This window comes from Sinohyriopsis cumingii, chromosome 15 (assembly GCF_028554795.1).
Source record: "Sinohyriopsis cumingii isolate HCF-2022 chromosome 15, ASM2855479v2, whole genome shotgun sequence".
Lineage (NCBI taxonomy): Eukaryota > Metazoa > Mollusca > Bivalvia > Unionida > Unionidae > Sinohyriopsis > Sinohyriopsis cumingii.
The window spans coordinates 36,746,129-36,764,325 of record NC_142975.1 but is presented as its reverse complement, the minus strand read 5'-3'; the positions used below and the strand labels follow the sequence as shown (position 1 = coordinate 36,764,325).

Below are 18,197 nucleotides of genomic sequence, written 5' to 3'. Positions count from 1 at the left end.
AGCAAGAAAAAAACTTTTTTTTCAAGATTCCTGGAAGCGGAATTCGTTTTTTGAAAAATCACCCCGGCTCCAGGCTCTGCTCAAACCCCATCCATGATGTAAATGGTGTGTCCTTCGGGACAGCCTTTAAGGTCACCTGCAATTATTCACGTTTTTCGAAGAAAGCCTATGTTACGATCATTTAGAAACGAGACAAGATTTTATAACACTCAGCTATGATAACTCTGATGGCACATATAATGGGGTACATAACAGCGGGATCAAATATTTTAAATAAGAACATGCATTAGAAAGAATAACAGTAACATATTTATGTGAAAGCAGGATTTATTACTGGGGAAGAAGCCTGAGGTCAAAGTTAAAGGTTTATCGCCTGAAATCAAGTTGGTAAGGATCTATCTAACATAGAAAGACCTGGTGAACTGTATGTATAATTAGTGGTGGTGGTAGTGCGGAGATGATTTGATTATTGTCTTTTATATGAAATCAAGAAGGCTCTTTTGCGTACTTATGGAGAGGTTTTACATGTTAAATTCCATTCATAGATTACACCAACAAACAAAGAGGCAACCTTCGTTTCAATGCATATCTTCAATTTATTTTCAGCTTCTATGAATACAGTTCAGGCACAAACTCAACCCACGAAATCGCCGTGTGTACAACAATTCGATGGCGCGTTCAGGAAGTGCTTTGAGGAAAACACTGGTTACCAGTTCGAAATAACCATTTCAGTGGTGACAAACGGTTCAAGCGGACCACTTTCGCAAAACATAGACAAACAAAATATTGCACAGGCTGTTTGCGGGTATCGCATTTTTCTACTTAATCCTATTTTTCTAAGTTTCGTCTCCTTTACGTTGTGAAAGATAATGAGAGAGAGAGAGAGAGAGAGAGAGAGAGTTGTTCCTACATACAATCGTGACCGATTTGCTGACATGTTTCAATCCGAAGAACAGCATTAGATGATTATCAATGGATCATATGTATATCCTTGAATTCATAAGAATCCTACAAAAGTAAGGACTTTTTGTTTGACTGTACAAGTAAAACTGCATAGGGACATCGTTGTTTTAGACAGGTTGCCAAATGAAAGAATTTACGAATTATTTTCATTATAGAGTTTTTAAGCTGATTAAACCGGACTAATGTGCACAAGTGGCAAGTACAATGTAAACAGTGCGAACAGCACACGATACAGAGCCGCAATCGCCAAACCAGCTTGAATAGGTCTTGTCCCTTCAGAAATCACGGCATTTTCTGTTTAACAATAGCTTTTGTTATACACGCGTCATTCTAGTTTTGTAGTATAATAGTTAAATTACACTTCAAACAAAATACATAATCTTCTTCTTGGAAATATTTCTACCTCATCATTTACATCTTTAGGAACGGTCAAAACATCATCAATTGCATTTCTCCGCTGCCAAGTCAGACTCCCCAGCAGTGTCAGCAGATGGAAGTCAACAAGATAAATGGCACTGTGCTCTCCACTGTACAAAGTCTTGGCGCCATGTGTAGCAACAGTAAGTATACCCAATTATTCATTCATTAGAAAATATAGAACCATGTACAGCAACATTATGTATAGTCCATTATTCATACGCTAGATAATATTGTACCACTTCCAGCCCCTCAACATCATCTGCAACGACCCTGACATTTCCTTTTTCCAACAGCCAACATAAATAGATACCTTTCTGGACTTCGGTGACATGTGCGGCGAATATAAGTTTATGCCCTCAATCCTAGTATCCATTTTGCAAGGATGTCTAACACAAGCTGATTTCAGTCTATTTTTAGGCACATTGCTTTAGAAATAAACAAGTTCAAAATACAAGTAATTGGTATCATCAAAATATTTGAGCCATCTTGTATAAGCCTTTCTGGGATATTGTCAAGGACTGTACTTTTATATGGATACTCCATTTCTTTGTAAGAAAAAATTCTCACAGGTTGAAGTTGCAGTGTGTCGTTATGAACATGTCTTGCACTGTAAAACTCCTTCATACTGTTACATCTGTTGTAAGTATATTTCAAGATTGTCATAATTTATGTATCGAGTAGATGTTTCATTGGTGAAAAGGTCATTAAAATGATTTGCAGTACCACATACACTATGGTAGCTGATACAAGCAATAATCAGTGCAATGTTAACATCATCTTTTTGTGTGGCATGTAACTGAACAACTTTTGCCATAGTTAGTTTGGAATGTATTTATTTCTCTTCATCTTCATTGCAATATTTTTTATTTCTGAATTTGTATCATGTACCATACACAACAGCATTACTTTAATCTATCCTTTATATATTCAATAACCGATCATTATCTCCCTATCTTTATTGTTTTTTTTTCCCCAAATCTGAGTTGTTGTTCCATAATTCTCTTCTCTGTATTAATCTAACATTGAAACGCACACACACACACACACACACGCCAACTAGGAAAGAAAAGGAATCTTACTGGATATGCCGCCTTAGAACATTGAAACCAAGCGGTTTAACCCAAGAAAACTTGAAAAAGTCAACCATGCGCAAATTACAGCTAACACATCTTTTTGTAAATAATTCTCTAAATTTGCTTAATAGCCTACGACTACTATAACAATGAAATATCCGGGATATAATTTGCGCTTACATAAATTTACATAAAATAACAGATGGCGTTATGGCCCATCAATTTCTAGGTCAATACAAATATTTTCCAGTATCAGGAACAAGCTGACATAAACTAGTTGAAACATAATAAAGTTAAAAGGTTGAATTCATGTCGAAACTTTTTCCATGTCAAGTTTCGCAAAAATAACCGTTTTTCTGTTTTATTTGTTTGTCTACTTGTCTATGTTTTGTTGTTGTTGTTGTGGGGTTTAACGCCATTTTTTCAGCACGATAGGCTATACATGGCGGCCAGTATTAATGGTGGAGGAAGAACCCGGAAAACCCCGGAAAGAACCACCGACCCACGAGAAGCTACTGGCAAGCTTTCTCACATGCCCACTCTATGTTTTGTATTTGCCTTTGAAAAAAAGACTCATTAAAGGGTCGAAAGCGCCCAGGCCACCTAGGTACTAGTTTCGCACTGTTCGTTGTCAGTTTATTGTATGCATGTATGTATATATATATATATATATATATATATATATATATATATATATATATATATATATATATATATTAACGCATCAAAGTAGGTTATTAGGCATTACAAATGTTAGATACTTTATCATACAGTCAGGTTGACTTTAAAAATCTTTTTTCAAGGTCAATGGCTTCTTGTAGTCGTAGCTGTGTTTGACGTTCCTCTTTAGCAGTGGTTAATGTTCCAACTTTAGCAGAGGAAAGTCGGCCTGAGAACAGATCTATGGAATTTTGAAACTTACATTCCAATCCATTTGTACGGAAACGTGCAGTGTTCCTTCTTATTTTAGCCTGATTTATAGATGAATTATGCATTGTGTTCCCACTTAGTGATCGAATAGGATTTCTTTTCAAGCTGAGAGGCTTTGTTTTCCTTTTATCTCAAGGTAATTAGTTATTTTACTAATAATATTAGTAAAATAACTAATTACCTGGAGGTAAAAGGAAAACGATGCCTCTTTATATTATATAAATGGGATAATATTTTTTTTTCTGGCCACAAATCAGATGAAGAATATTGTTTAAAAGATATGTGAGAACTAGAATGTTTTTTTTGCGATTAGTCTGAAACAACAAAAGATTTTATAACACTCAGTTATGATAACTATAACAGTATATATGATGGGACATGTGATCAAATACAAGATATTTTTTTTTTATCCTGTGAAAGAGATATGAACCTGATGTCTAAGTGAAAGGGTTTTCGCCTGAAATCAAGTTAGTATTAATATCATTGATCTAGAATGTGTATTTACTGTTATACATTCGTTTTTGATTCAAATTCAGTTTGCTGAGAAAGATCCGATGAAATGTCTGTATTATCAGGTGTGACACATTGTTGCGTAGGAAAATCTACATGTAAGTAACGAGGCACATTCTTGCTATTTTGTTACAAGTTACTGATTCCTTTTGGCAGGGACGTGGAGCGATGATTATCTGATTATTTAATTTCTTTTGAAATTAAGAAGGCTCTTTGCAAATTTATGAAGAGGTGAACATTACATTGAAATTTCATTTATCAATTACACTTCTCCAATGTAATTTCAAAAGTAATCGGACAGGGAAATTGTTAAAACAATTTTTGAGCAACAACAGTAGCAATGAACATTTTCAATTGATTTTCAGCCCCTGTGAACACGGTTCAGGCACAGATCCAACCCCCAACATCACCATGTGTACAACAATTCGATGGTACTTTCCAGAAGTGTTTCCAGGACAACATGGGATACCAGTTAGAAGTAATTATTTCACTGGTGACAAACGGATCAAGTGGACCACTCCCACCCAACATGAACAGACAGAATATTACACAGGATGTTTGCGGGTATCGTAATTTTCTATTCAATTCTATTTTGGCCACCATCATTTCCTTTTCTTTAAGAATTGGAGCTATACTCTCTGTCTGTCTGTTTGTCTCTGTCTCTGTCTATATCTATTTGTACACACACACACACACACACACACACACACACACATTAAATCTGAATAACCTTGGACCACCACCACCAAAAAGGTTTTGGTTTTGAGAGGTTTTTTTGGTATACTGAGGTTTTTGCAAATGTGAAAAATGTCTTTGTCTAAGCATTTCATTAAGAGAAGGTGGAGCGAGATATTCTTGTTCCTACACATAATCATGTGCATTTTCTTGACATGTTCCAATTCTAAAACTCCATGAACAGACTGGTGGAATTATCAAAGTGATCATACGTGTGTTCCTTAGTTCACAAGTTTATTACAAAATCAGAGAAGTTTGTTTTAGCCTACAGGTAAACTGAATACAAGTTTCTTTCTTTAGACCTTTTGACAAATGAAAGAAATATTTACAAATTGTTTACAATAGAGAGTTCTTGATATAATTAAACCTGAATAATGTCCTCAGCTGGCAAATGCAATATTAAACACTGTTAAAATAGCTCAAGATACAATGCCACACTCACCAAATCTGCCTGAATTGGCCCTGTTTGTTTTATAGAGAATGCCGGCATGCTCTGTTTTACAATGGATTATGATATAAAAATGTGATGGTTTGTTTTGCTTGATTGCAGTTAAATTATGCAACAAGCCAAATATATGTTTTCTTCAAAATATTTCTTCTTCATCCTTTAAATCTTTAGGAGCAGGCAGAAAGTTATTGACTGCATTTCTCCACTGCCAAGTCAGGTTTCTCAGCAATGTGATCAAATCGAAGTTGGCATGATGGATGCCACTGTTAGCTCTATGGTACAGGGCCTTGGAGCCATGTGCGGTGACCGTAAGTACACTCCCTTGCACACACAGCACCATCCTCAGTGGTCCTTTATGTTGACCTTCTTTCATTAGCCAGAAAAGTAATTTCTGCTTCAGTTGCTAGATAATATAGACCCTCTTTCAGTCTTTTAGAGCATTGTGGGTATAGGTCTCACATTCAATCCTTATTTGTTTGCAAGTATTATAAATCCTTTTTCAGAGCCTCAGTAAAACTCTGCTACCATTTGTTTGCTTTTAAATATAGATTCATTGATGGGTCTTGATACAACATTTCTCACACAGTAATGTTACTCTATTCACTCATACATTTGTAATGAAGTACTAGTATAATATCATTTCCAAACTGGGTCTATTACTAGTATAATATCATTTCCAAACTGGGTCTATTACTAGTATAATATCATTTCCAAACTGGGTCTATTACTAGTATAATATCATTTCCAGACTGGGTCTATTACTAGTATAATATCATTTCCAAACTGGGTCTATTACTAGTATAATATCATTTTCAGACTGGGTCTATTACTAGTATAATATCATTTCCAAACTGGGTTTATTACTAGTATAATATCATTTCCAAACTGGGTCTATTACTAGTATAATATCATTTCCAAACTGGGTTTATTACTAGTATAATATCATTTCCAAACTGGGTTTATTACTAGTATAATATCATTTCCAAACTGGGTTTATTACTAGTATAATATCATTTCTAAACTGGGTCTATTACTAGTATAATATCATTTCCAAACTGGGTTTATTACTAGTATAATATCATTTCCAAACTGGGTTTATTACTAGTATAATATCATTTCCAAACTGGGTTTATTACTAGTATAATATCATTTCCAAGCTGGGTTTATTACTAGTATAATATCATTTCCAAACTGGGTTTATTACTAGTATAATATCATTTCCAAACTGGGTTTATTACTAGTATAATATCATTTCTAAACTGGGTCTATTACTAGTATAATATCATTTCCAAACTGGGTTTATTACTAGTATAATATCATTTCCAAACTGGGTTTATTACTAGTATAATATCATTTCCAAACTGGGTTTATTACTAGTATAATATCATTTCTAAACTGGGTCTATTACTAGTATAATATCATTTCCAAACTGGGTTTATTACTAGTATAATATCATTTCCAAACTGGGTTTATTACTAGTATAATATCATTTCCAAACTGGGTCTATTACTAGTATAATATCATTTCCAAACTGGGTTTATTACTAGTATAATATCATTTCCAAACTGGGTTTATTACTAGTATAATATCATTTCTAAACTGGGTCTATTACTAGTATAATATCATTTCCAAGCTGGGTTTATTACTAGTATAATATCATTTCTAATCTGGGTCTATTACTAGTATAATATCATTTCCAAACTGGGTTTATTACTAGTATAATATCATTTCCAAACTGGGTCTATTACTAGTATAATATCATTTCTAAACTGGGTCTATTACTAGTATAATATCATTTCCAAGCTGGGTTTATTACTAGTATAATATCATTTCTAAACTGGGTCTATTACTAGTATAATATCATTTCCAAGCTGGGTTTATTACTAGTATAATATCATTTCTAATCTGGGTCTATTACTAGTATAATATCATTTCCAAGCTGGGTTTATTACTAGTATAATATCATTTCTAATCTGGGTCTATTACTAGTATAATATCATTTCCAAACTGGGTTTATTACTAGTATAATATCATTTCCAAGCTGGGTTTATTACTAGTATAATATCATTTCCAAACTGGGTTTATTACTAGTATAATATCATTTCCAAACTGGGTTTATTACTAGTATAATATCATTTCTAAACTGGGTCTATTACTAGTATAATATCATTTCCAAACTGGGTTTATGACTAGTATAATATCATTTCTAAACTGGGTCTGTTGCTAGTACAATATCATTTCCAAACTGGGTCTGTTGGTTATTTTGAGCTCTTAATTGATTTCTATTAATGTAAATCTTACTTTTGTTGTTTTCTGCAATAGATTTATAAATATATTATTTAATTTGGACACCATGTTTAACATGCTCTACAAAATTTGTGTAATTGCAGTTCCATGTTCAAATAATACATTTAATTTCTCATCGATCGATGCTTCATACTTGATTTTTTCAGAATAGATAGGACAGAAGATGTAAAGTCTAATATGATTATTTTTTCTGTGTGCACACTAAATGAAAATGTTCAATGAATACGTGTTTTGATACATCTTCATTTTGTTACTGAACTTTGCCCTTTGCCATAAAAAAATTCACCTGAGGCAGAGTGGCCTGATTACTGCCCTTTAGGATGGCATTTTACACTGATTATTCAAGTCGGACCAGCTTTATAAAGGGTACAGCATCTGCTGAAAAGTTAACATATAATGGATGTGGACATGGGTGGTTCCAGTATTATTTCCTGTTGGGTATGATTTTGGGAATGGATGTTACCATTAGCTTACAATGGACAAATCGTTCCATTTTAGACTGACAAAGCACTACTTCAGTAAGAGGCAACAAGATGTGTGTGTGTGTGTGTGAGCTGATCCTTTGCTCAACTGCCCTCGATATATGCGATATTGACAAGTGTCATTTAGTGAGAGTAGTCGCAGTTGGTCATCACCATGTATGCTGGATATGGTATGATCAATGTAGTCTTTTAAAGCTTCTAAATACCACTTTCGTTTACACCAAAAAAAATTACTAGCACATTCACTTCAGTGAATTGTTTAGATATGTTAAGACCAATCTCAAATTACCTTTTCAATCCAACAGCGGTTCAACCCCCAGTCTGCTTGAAGAACTTTGATACTGGAGTTAGAGATTGTTTGCAGAAAATGAACCTAGTTCCAGAACAGTTCTTCATGTTGCTTGCCAACCAGACATTGCCACAAGGTGTAAACAGGGATCAGATCAAGAGTATGGTCTGCAAGTGAGTAGCAGTTTATATTGTTTCATAATTTAATCATCAGTTTATTCCTCGTTCATCGCTTCAATTTTTAATTTTGTCCAAATATAAGTTGTTCAATGTTTTCTAATTTGCTGACTGTTATGGTTATATGTTTGATTGGCTCTACCAACATGTCTCTGATTAAATTAAATGTTTGACCCAATTTATAACATGCTTTTCTTTTGTATTTAAATGATATTTAATTGAATTATTCATACCATGCATTATACCTATCCTCTATAAAACGGAATAAAAATTTGGTTGCAATCAAAATGAATTCACAAATCAGGATGAACAATTTTAACATTGCATTGAAATATTGAAATATGTCCTCCTCTTCCATATATATATATATATATATATATATATATATATATATATATATATATATATATATATATATATATATATATAGTGCAACTAAGTATGGAACAGTAGGACTGACCCCCACCCCTCCTAATGACTATTTGGTCAGACTTTAAGGACATTAATCATCTTTGTATTCAACAGTCAACATTTTCTGTAACTCACTGGATCAGTATGTGTGCCAAAATGGCATCTTTTCTTGCCAGATATAATAGGCAGATACACATGCTAAAATGGCACCTTTTTTGCCACAAATAATCAGGCTGATTCATTGATTAGAAGGAAAAAAAAAACAGATCAGAAAAGATACTATTTTTACAACATTCACTACCACCACCTTACAATTAAAGTTACATTAGGCCTATCAAACAGATCCATGTCTTCTTGGATACACAGGGTGCTATCTCTGTAGAAAATAGCACCATACTGCACACCAATATAATCTCATTGTTTTTTGTAACTCACTACAACATTCTTAAGTCATATTTCCTTTGCCACATTCTATGTGCAGAAATTTACCAGGATATTATTTTTAGTACATGTTGTAGTTCCTAATCTTTAATGTCATGAAATTTTGCTGCACATGACTTTCTTCTTTTGTCTTTAGCCTGGCATTAGGTCAAAACAAATGGGTTCTCTGTACAAGTGACACATATTTGAATGGATCACCTGTCCAATGTAAAAAAAATAGTTTCCAAACTATTATACTGATTTAAATCTGATTTTTGTCATTATTTAACTCTTTTTTCTGAAGATTTCTCTTATTATTCAGTTGGTAAATATTTAAGGTTTTCTAAATGTGTGTGTTAATTTAAAAAAAAGTTTAAGTAACTTGTTTTCTTCCCCTGATGAAGAGCTTGATGAACTGGAAATTTTATTAAACTATTGTGTAACTATGCTGTTACTAGTATATATATATTTTGCAGTGACCAAGCAAAGACCACCATGATATCATGTTGTACAGGTGTTGTGAGTAAACTTCAGACCCAGTGTAATCCACAAGAGCAAGTTATGGTGGGCACGACTTTGCAAAACATTCTTGGCGCTTATGAAGGAATGTGTACGTATATATTAATAATGATATTAATCTATATTGCACTCTTTAATTGAAAAATGGACTGATGCGTGATATAGTTGCGTGATATAGGAGTGTTACAGTACATGGGTTTGAAGTTAACTATCAGATGGAGTTAGTTGCATGATATAGGAGTCAAAATAAAGAATAAAGTTACATTAAGATACGTTCTAGTCCTTTTGAAAAATCTGATTAAAACCTGACAAAAGGCATTCCATGAAAGTAGTCAGTGAAAATAATTTTGGCTAAATTACTGCTATTACTATATATCATATAAAATGCAAATACTATTCTATATTGTAAGCTTTACATTTTACTTTGCATTAACGATTCTTTTGCAAATGATTAATGAAAGTAATTGTCTAGTAATTAATTCACATAATTTTTGTGTTTATTGTAAATATGTTGAAAGTCTGTTGAATCAAATATAATGATAGATTTACATTTTCCTGCCACAGGACCTCATTACCAATTCCTGTATTAAATGCTAGAGGACTTCATTACCAGTTCCTATTTTAAATGCTAGAGGACCTCATTACCAATTCCTGTATTAAATGCTATAGGACCTCATTACCAATTTCTGTATTAAATGCTAGAGGACCTCATTACCAATTTCTGTATTAAATGCTAGAGGACCTCATTACCAATTCCTGTATTAAATGCTAGAGGACCTCATTACCAATTCCTGTATTAAATGCTATAGGACCTCATTACCAATTCCTGTATTAAATGCTAGAGGACCTCATTACCAATTCCTGTTTTAAATGCTATAGGACCTCATTACCAATTCCTATATTAAATGCTATAGGACCTCATTACCAATTCCTGTATTAAATGCTAGAGGTCCTCATTACCAATTCCTGTATTAAATGCTAGAGGACCTCATTACCAATTCCTGTATTAAATGCTAGAGGACCTCATTACCAATTCCTGTTTTAAATGCTATAGGACCTCATTACCAATTCCTGTATTAAATGCTATAGGACCTCATTATCAATTCCTGTATTAAATGCTATAGGACCTCATTACCAGTTCCTGTATTAAATGCTAGAGGACCTCATTACCAAACCCCATATGCATATTACTTGGCTTTTAAAAATATTTAAACTTGCTAGCAATAAGTATGCACTATAAAAATGACATCTCTATACCTCTTTTGCCTTTAACTGTGTAGACAGTCATTAAACTGCCTTTGATTTCAAGACATAACAAGATCAACTCATTAAATTATCTGAGCTCATCTTTAACTAAAACATTCATTATTATATTTACAAGTTCTGACATAGAACTGGGAAAATGAGTTCTAACACAGGACTGGGAAAATGAGTTCTGACACAGGACTGGGAAAATGAGTTCTAACACAGGACCGGGAAAATGGGTTCTACAAAAGGACTGGGAAAATTAGTACACTGAATGTTTCCTACTTCCAGATACAGAATTCTGACCCATTTGGTGAAATTATCAATTGCTTCAGAATGTTATGTTACTTTACTTTAGGTACAGGAAAAGTTTTACAGCCTGCCCAGTGTATGGCACACTTTGAAAGTGGCATGGAGGTATGCGCCAAGAAAGTCTTTAACTTACCAGTGCAGACAATTATGATGGTAGTCAAAAACCAAAGGCTGCCTCCTGGTATTGATGCAGATGCCACCAAGAAATCGATCTGTGGGTAAGTAACAATAACTGCAACCCAGCAAACAACTATGGCTATTACTTTACATTCAGGTACTGAAATAACGATCAGCTCACCTGAAAATACATTAAACACAATTGTAGTAATTATTTCTGATAGTAAATAATAGTCATATATCCAGCAGTATAACATGATTCTAGCAAAATGCTGTTATATTGGTTGACGGGATGTCATGTGATTTATGATAGTTCACTGCTAAATTGCTTTCCTTGCAAAAGGATTGATACTAATTTGGTATAAAATGATACACTAAGATGACTGTAGACCTATGTTTTGCTAAATGTTAAGTTTGTTTCAATCAGCAAACCTTTCATGTCAGGCGATTTGAGGTTTACTGGGTAATAGAATGTCAACAAGTCTATAATTGTAATATATTTTAGACAAGTCCAGCAGACACATTTGAATTAATGAAAAAACTAAGACTGGCCTCTATGAAATGGAGTCTGGTTATAATCAACCACAAAGATATTAATTGCAGCCCTAAAAACATTATAGAAGATAGTGGTCAGTTTTGTTTTAATTGCCATATTTTAGATATATGAATGTCATAATGTTTTAAAGCTTCCCTCAGGAAACAATAAACATATTCTTCTCAGATGATGATACATAAAATATGTATGCACTAAATAATAATGTGTGTGATTTCAGTGACATACATAATATATCTATTTGCAGTAAATGGAGAAACGCAGAAGAATGCGGCAAAGATGTCATTGCCAATTCAGGTTGTGCCCGCAACCAGCTCTTAGGAGTTGAGGCCACTTTTGCTAGCATTATGATTGGCATAGCAACAGCGTGTGGCGATACATGTAAGTCATTTAGTCTATGTATGTATGTATGTATGTATGTAATAAAGAGTCTGTTCTCAAATGCTTTTTCCAAAGTGCACTTGATTGATTTGTTTTCAGTTAGAAAGACGTTGATGTGCATAGATGTTGGTAAAGATATGGAATCATCATTAAGCAACACTGATCTAGCTTCTGCAAGTGTCCATTATTTAAGTGTCCATTCTATAAGTGTCCATTCTATAAATGTCAGTTCTGAAAACATGTGCAAACTGAAAAGAGAAAGAGTGATATAAACAAGAAACACAGACAAAGAAAATGTTTCTTCTTTTCTTGATGAAAGTAACATCAGACTCCAACGGGATTGTTGCATTATGCTTTGGACATTGGCAACGGCAGAAATCATCCATAATCAATACTGTGACAGCATGTTGCTCCTGTAGTTGTTAATATTGAATAAAGTGTGTAAAATGAGTAAGAGAGAGAGAGAGAAAGAGATAGAGAGTATGTTTCTGCTTTTTGTTATCAGAATTCTTTGTTTGTATTATGAGCTTTCTGATAACTGGATGCTGGAATCAATCAAATGACTTGCTCAGGCCTAGCTTAACTCATCCTTGTGTCTTCCACTCCTGAATACTCAATGTTTTGGGAGACTCGAAATAAAAGTTTTGGACCTGCAGGGAGTATGTACACCAACTGAAAAGCTTTTTGAATATCTGGTCAGACATAGGAACAATAAATTAAGTTAGCTTCCAGTTTACTCCCTAGTTATATCAAGGAATTGTGTTAATCACAATGAATTGGAGCCTGGCTTAGCTCCACCACAGGATGAAAAAAAAAATCTCTTGGAGGCAAGCAGGAGGGCAGCTGATTGAGACAGAATATTGTGGAGGCAAGCAGGAGGGTAGATGATTGAGACAGAATATTGGAGGCAAGCAGGAGGGCAGCTGATTGAGACAGAATATTGGAGGCAAGCAGGAAGGTAGCTGATTGAGAAAGAATATTGTGGAGGCAAGCAGGAGGGCAGCTGATTGAGAAAGAATATTGTGGAGGCAAGCAGGAGGGCAGCTGATTGAGACAGAATATTGGAGGCAAGCAGGAGGGTAGCTGATTGAGACAGAATATTGTGGAGGCAAGCAGGAGGGTAGCTGATTGAGACAGAATATTGGAGGCAAGCAGGAAGGTAGCTGATTGAGACAGAATATTGGAGGAAGCAGGAGGGCAGCTGATTGAGAAAGAATATTGTGAGAATGTTCATAATACACGACAATAGCAAGGTTTTGAAAAATTATTAACTGACATGTAATATTCACTCGAAGGTTGCTCATAGTCGACCAATCAGTTATTTTAATGCGCTTTCTCCAAGACATCCTTCCTACATGGGACAGTTTAACCTGCATCCCATAATATTTTATTTGTAATAATTCAAATTACTTTGTTATTTCAGCAATTCCTGGAGCATGTCTACTGACCATACAGCATGATTTTGGAGCCTGTTTCTCGAAGGTAGGGTTGGATCAAAAGACTTACATCAACAACCACACTGAGTCTGCAGGAGCTCTCATTGGCACTAACAAGCAGGATGCTGAAGTATACTGCAGGTGAGTAAATTAGTATAAAGTTAAAGAAACTTTTTTTGGATCACTAAATTACTCAAATCCCTATTTATAACTGGAATCATTTTAATCCTATCGAAGTAGACTTTTTCGTGACTCTGCCACATGATGGTAAATATTTGAGGGCTCAATATTGCCTATTTAAGATTCTTCAGTTGATATTTATATTGTTGTTCTGTGAAAATTATTGTGATATTGACATTTTAAGTCTTTTCTGCTGCTGTTTGGTATTCTTTCACATTCTGGATAAACTTTCTTGTGTATGACTATTTTTTCATTGCTTCCAGTTACCATTTTAAAGGTTGTGAGTAGTTAATTTTTATTTAAAGAATGTGATGATGCCATTCATTTCAGACAATTTATCTTGTACTAACTTTTAATATCATTGAGAAAAATTTAGGAGTCACACCATATCAATTGCATGTGCCTTTTCTTAAAAACAGCAAGAAACATGAACTGTTCACGTGCATGCAAGATATTCTACACAAATGTCCAGGGGCCGAGCAAACAATGTCCATGACTGGTTTTGACATACATGCCATGGAACGAGCTGTTGGAATTCTATGTAATGACATTGATGGTAAGCAAATCAAACCATGCCAGGAAATTCTACAAACAACCACTCCGCTTGAACTCAAGGCTCATCTCAAAGTCAGAAGTTTTGTTGGTTACCATTATAAGGCTTCATAAATCAGATTTTAGAACTTTTAGTCATCTATCTAGTAATGAGAATATTTGTTGGATCATACTGTCAGGTTATTTGTTTTATGCTTGATTTATTGCTGGCATCAAGGGTAAAATAAATTTGCAATTCAGGGACATCTGTTGATAACTTTTGGAAACAGTTGAAGCTAATTAGTGTTACTTCGCCATATCAACTAATTTGTATAACAATTGTTAAATTATGTTTATGGGACCCATTACTGCATGTATAAGTGGGTTTCATTTACCTTGTCAAAGTATATGGGATAAAAAGTGTACCTAACTGAGTGGAGAAAAAGCATTGATAGGTGTAAAAATTCTTTTAATAGATCAAGGCCAATTTTATAATGTGTATTAAGACAGAACCATCAAACACCTATTTTTAGGCTATAGTGACTAGTAAACTGAACAAATTGTCACTTGATTGCCCACTGACCACACTGAGTACTTGATTGCCCACTGACCACACTGAGTACTTGATTGCCCACTGACCACACTGAGTACTTGATTGCCCACTGACCACACTGTGTACTTGATTGCCCACTGACCACTCTATGGCAGCATTCACTTTTTCCATTATTGCCACACTTAGTCCGATGGTTGTGTGAGTTTGCACTTCTTAGTTCAGCACCTCTTAGTAAGTATTTTCATGAAGTATATTGAAAGAAGTGGTAAATGTTTATTATGTAAAGGTTTTATTGGTTTTTTATTGTTTATATATCATGCATAATATTATCAGAGTTACAGTTTTCCTTCTCCTATTTTCTGACGTCTTCTTTTTCACTTACAAAAGAAAGAAAACCAAACATACAAGACTTATTATATTATTCTGCTGCAATAAAATTGTCACCATCTTACAAAGTGAAACCTGTCTTTGAAAGACATTTAGATAACCATGTAATTTTGTACTGTATGTAGAAGTGCATTGTATAAAGAGGCTGAGACGATGATACATATTGTACTGTTTGTACAAGTGCTTTGTATAAAGAGGTTGAGACTATGATGCATATTGTACTGTATGTAGAAGTGCTTTGTATAAAGAGGTTGAGACTATGATGCATATTGTACTGTTTGTACAAGTGCTTTGTATAAAGAGGTTGAGACTATGATGCATATTGTACTGTATGTAGAAGTGCTTTGTATAAAGAGGTTGAGACTATGATGCATATTGTACTGTATGTAGAAGTGCTTTGTATAAAGAGGTTGAGACTATGATGCATATTCCAGGGATGAAACTTAAATTTTGTCACCTGCAAGCTGGTGCCCATAATTGTTTCTTTAATTCTTTATTTTGCCTAAGAATAAATACATACATAAACAGTGTTATGTAAGTTCAGTCCAGAAGATCAGAAGGCACACCATTATATAGTGAAATCCACAATGTTTATCTATGCATGTGTCTATCTATCCATCTGTTGGTCTGCTTTATCTATCAACCTATCTGTTTGGGTCAACCAATCAGTCATTAAATTATTCATTCTGTGTCCATTTTTGAATGAATTTATAATTCCAGCTGTCTGTCTATTTATGAATTTGCTTATCTATGTACCTATTTGTCTTTTTATCTTCATATGTTCACAGAGTATCTTCAAGGGTTAAAGTGTTTTGGTTCACCAACCGAACAAGCCATGGCATGCATGAACAAAATGGCCAGTGATATAACAGTTCTCTCTACCCAACAACTGACCCAGAAACTGGACATGGATGCTTTCCTGTCAGACTTCTGCAGGTAGGTTCAAATCTGCATATTTAAAGGATAGCAAATTTTCTGAACTTAATAAGCTTTCAATAATATCTCTGAAATAGTGTTTGATAATTGAGAATTGAATTATTCTGATATTGTCATAACTTTTAAGAAATATGTGTTCAAGGTTTTATGTGTAAAGGAAGTTCCATAATCATGAGAGAATCTACTGGTACCATGGTTTATTGAATCAAGTGTTGACAATATTTTAGTATTTTAGATGCATTCTTAGAGATGAGATGACTCTAGAACTAACTGTGGGATTTCTATTAGATGCTACAACACTGTGCATCCATACAGGTTTCTTTGTAACCAGTATAGGGGCAATTGTTTGTTCCAGTCTATTAGTTATAAAAATAACTAGACTAACCAATTATTATTTAGTTCCTAATCATGTGTTGTTTTCTTTTACATCCTTCACTGTGTTTTATAAAGTAGGCCACTAATAGTAATTTTCTCCTCTTTGTAGTGCCCGTGTTCATCATGTGACCTGTGATGCACAGGCTTGGCCACTGTGTGATTCCAAAGCAGTTGATCTGAAGAACAAGTTTGAATGTCAGCTTATACCCACAAAGTGTTTGAAGACACATAGCAATGAAATTTCTGGAATCTGCCCTAACACTGGTAAGTGTTTCCAATTTGAACATATTTATTGCCATGCATAAAGGAAGCAGGGCAGAGCTTGAAGTTTATAGAACTGAATTGTAAGCCCTTCCAATAGTATACAAGTGATTTTAAAAGGCACCATTACATATAAGATTTTTTTATTCCCAGTGTGTGGTATAGCAGATAAACAGTTAATTGAGAAGTAAAACAAGGAATGAAAATAGATTAGTAAGGCATGAGATATAGATATACCAAGGTAGGATTGAAACAAACAAACAAATAACAAGAACAAAAAAAACAACAGTAATAATAGTAATATAACCCTAAATCAAAACCCAGTCATAACGCAAAACAATAAGAGCTATTAGCAATGCATGTATCGCATAAGGCCCCATTCAGTGGTAGAACTTGTGAATTTGACCATACATGGGCAAAAACTCCTCCATATAATGACTTGGAATGGTGGAAATTGAAATCATGACATATCTCAACTTCTTGCCAGATTTGATGAAATTGAACAATTCTTTTCACTGTAATGCTGTTAGGGGCTATCACTCCTGCAATAACCTGTAAAAGATTTGCAGAATTTTAGAAATCAAAGTTTTATTGATATAATGGTACATTTTAAATAAGGTTGATATCTACAAATCCTGAGCTACGGTATACTGTGAAAACCATCATTAGGAACATGACCAATCAGTGGTCAAAACTCTTCTAAATGATGTGCCATTGGAAACTGAACTCCTTCAAGATGCCATTAATATAAATCTATGTGTCAAAAATCAAACTCAGAAGGATGGGTAAGCAGGAGTCATAACTCCAAACTTGATTGAAATTCTTCACTCTCTGGTCAAGTAGAGCTGCCAAATTTGGTTGAAATTCTGGTCAAGTAGAGCTGCAAAATTGGCTTGCAATTCAGCAATTCTTGGTCGAGTAGTAGCTGTGGAAACAAAAGAAATGAAGATTGGGGCTTAAGAACCATATCTGCTATAAATGACAACATATAAAGCAGAAAATTAAATTATTCAAGGTCTCATCAGTCTAATCTACATACTGTAAGTTTGGTTGAAATCTAGCAGTCTTTGGTAAAGTGATGCAACAGAAACCAAAGGCACAGGCAAGGAGAATTAGTAACCAGGACTCCATTAAATGATGTTTATTTGATATTAATCAAAGTTATTCAGGGTCTTATCAGATGATATAAATCAAAGTTATTCAGGGTCTTATCAGATGACATAAATCAAAGTTATTCAGGGTCTTAT

The 18,197-nt window shown here is 34.1% G+C and overlaps 1 protein-coding gene across 1 annotated transcript in view; it reads left to right on the top strand.

Moving 5' to 3' along the window:
• Positions 1–18,197, top strand: part of LOC149781616 (uncharacterized) — a 39,874-nt gene that overhangs the window by 5,848 nt on the left and 15,829 nt on the right. The window contains exons 4-15 of the mRNA XM_089935660.1: positions 607–805; positions 1,387–1,523; positions 4,262–4,460; positions 5,251–5,387; positions 8,174–8,330; positions 9,641–9,774; positions 11,287–11,458; positions 12,158–12,291; positions 13,715–13,868; positions 14,327–14,463; positions 16,167–16,314; positions 16,799–16,953. Coding sequence (XP_089791786.1) covers positions 607–805; positions 1,387–1,523; positions 4,262–4,460; positions 5,251–5,387; positions 8,174–8,330; positions 9,641–9,774; positions 11,287–11,458; positions 12,158–12,291; positions 13,715–13,868; positions 14,327–14,463; positions 16,167–16,314; positions 16,799–16,953 — 1,863 coding nt within the window. The remainder of the gene's footprint in view (positions 1–606; positions 806–1,386; positions 1,524–4,261; positions 4,461–5,250; positions 5,388–8,173; positions 8,331–9,640; positions 9,775–11,286; positions 11,459–12,157; positions 12,292–13,714; positions 13,869–14,326; positions 14,464–16,166; positions 16,315–16,798; positions 16,954–18,197) is intronic.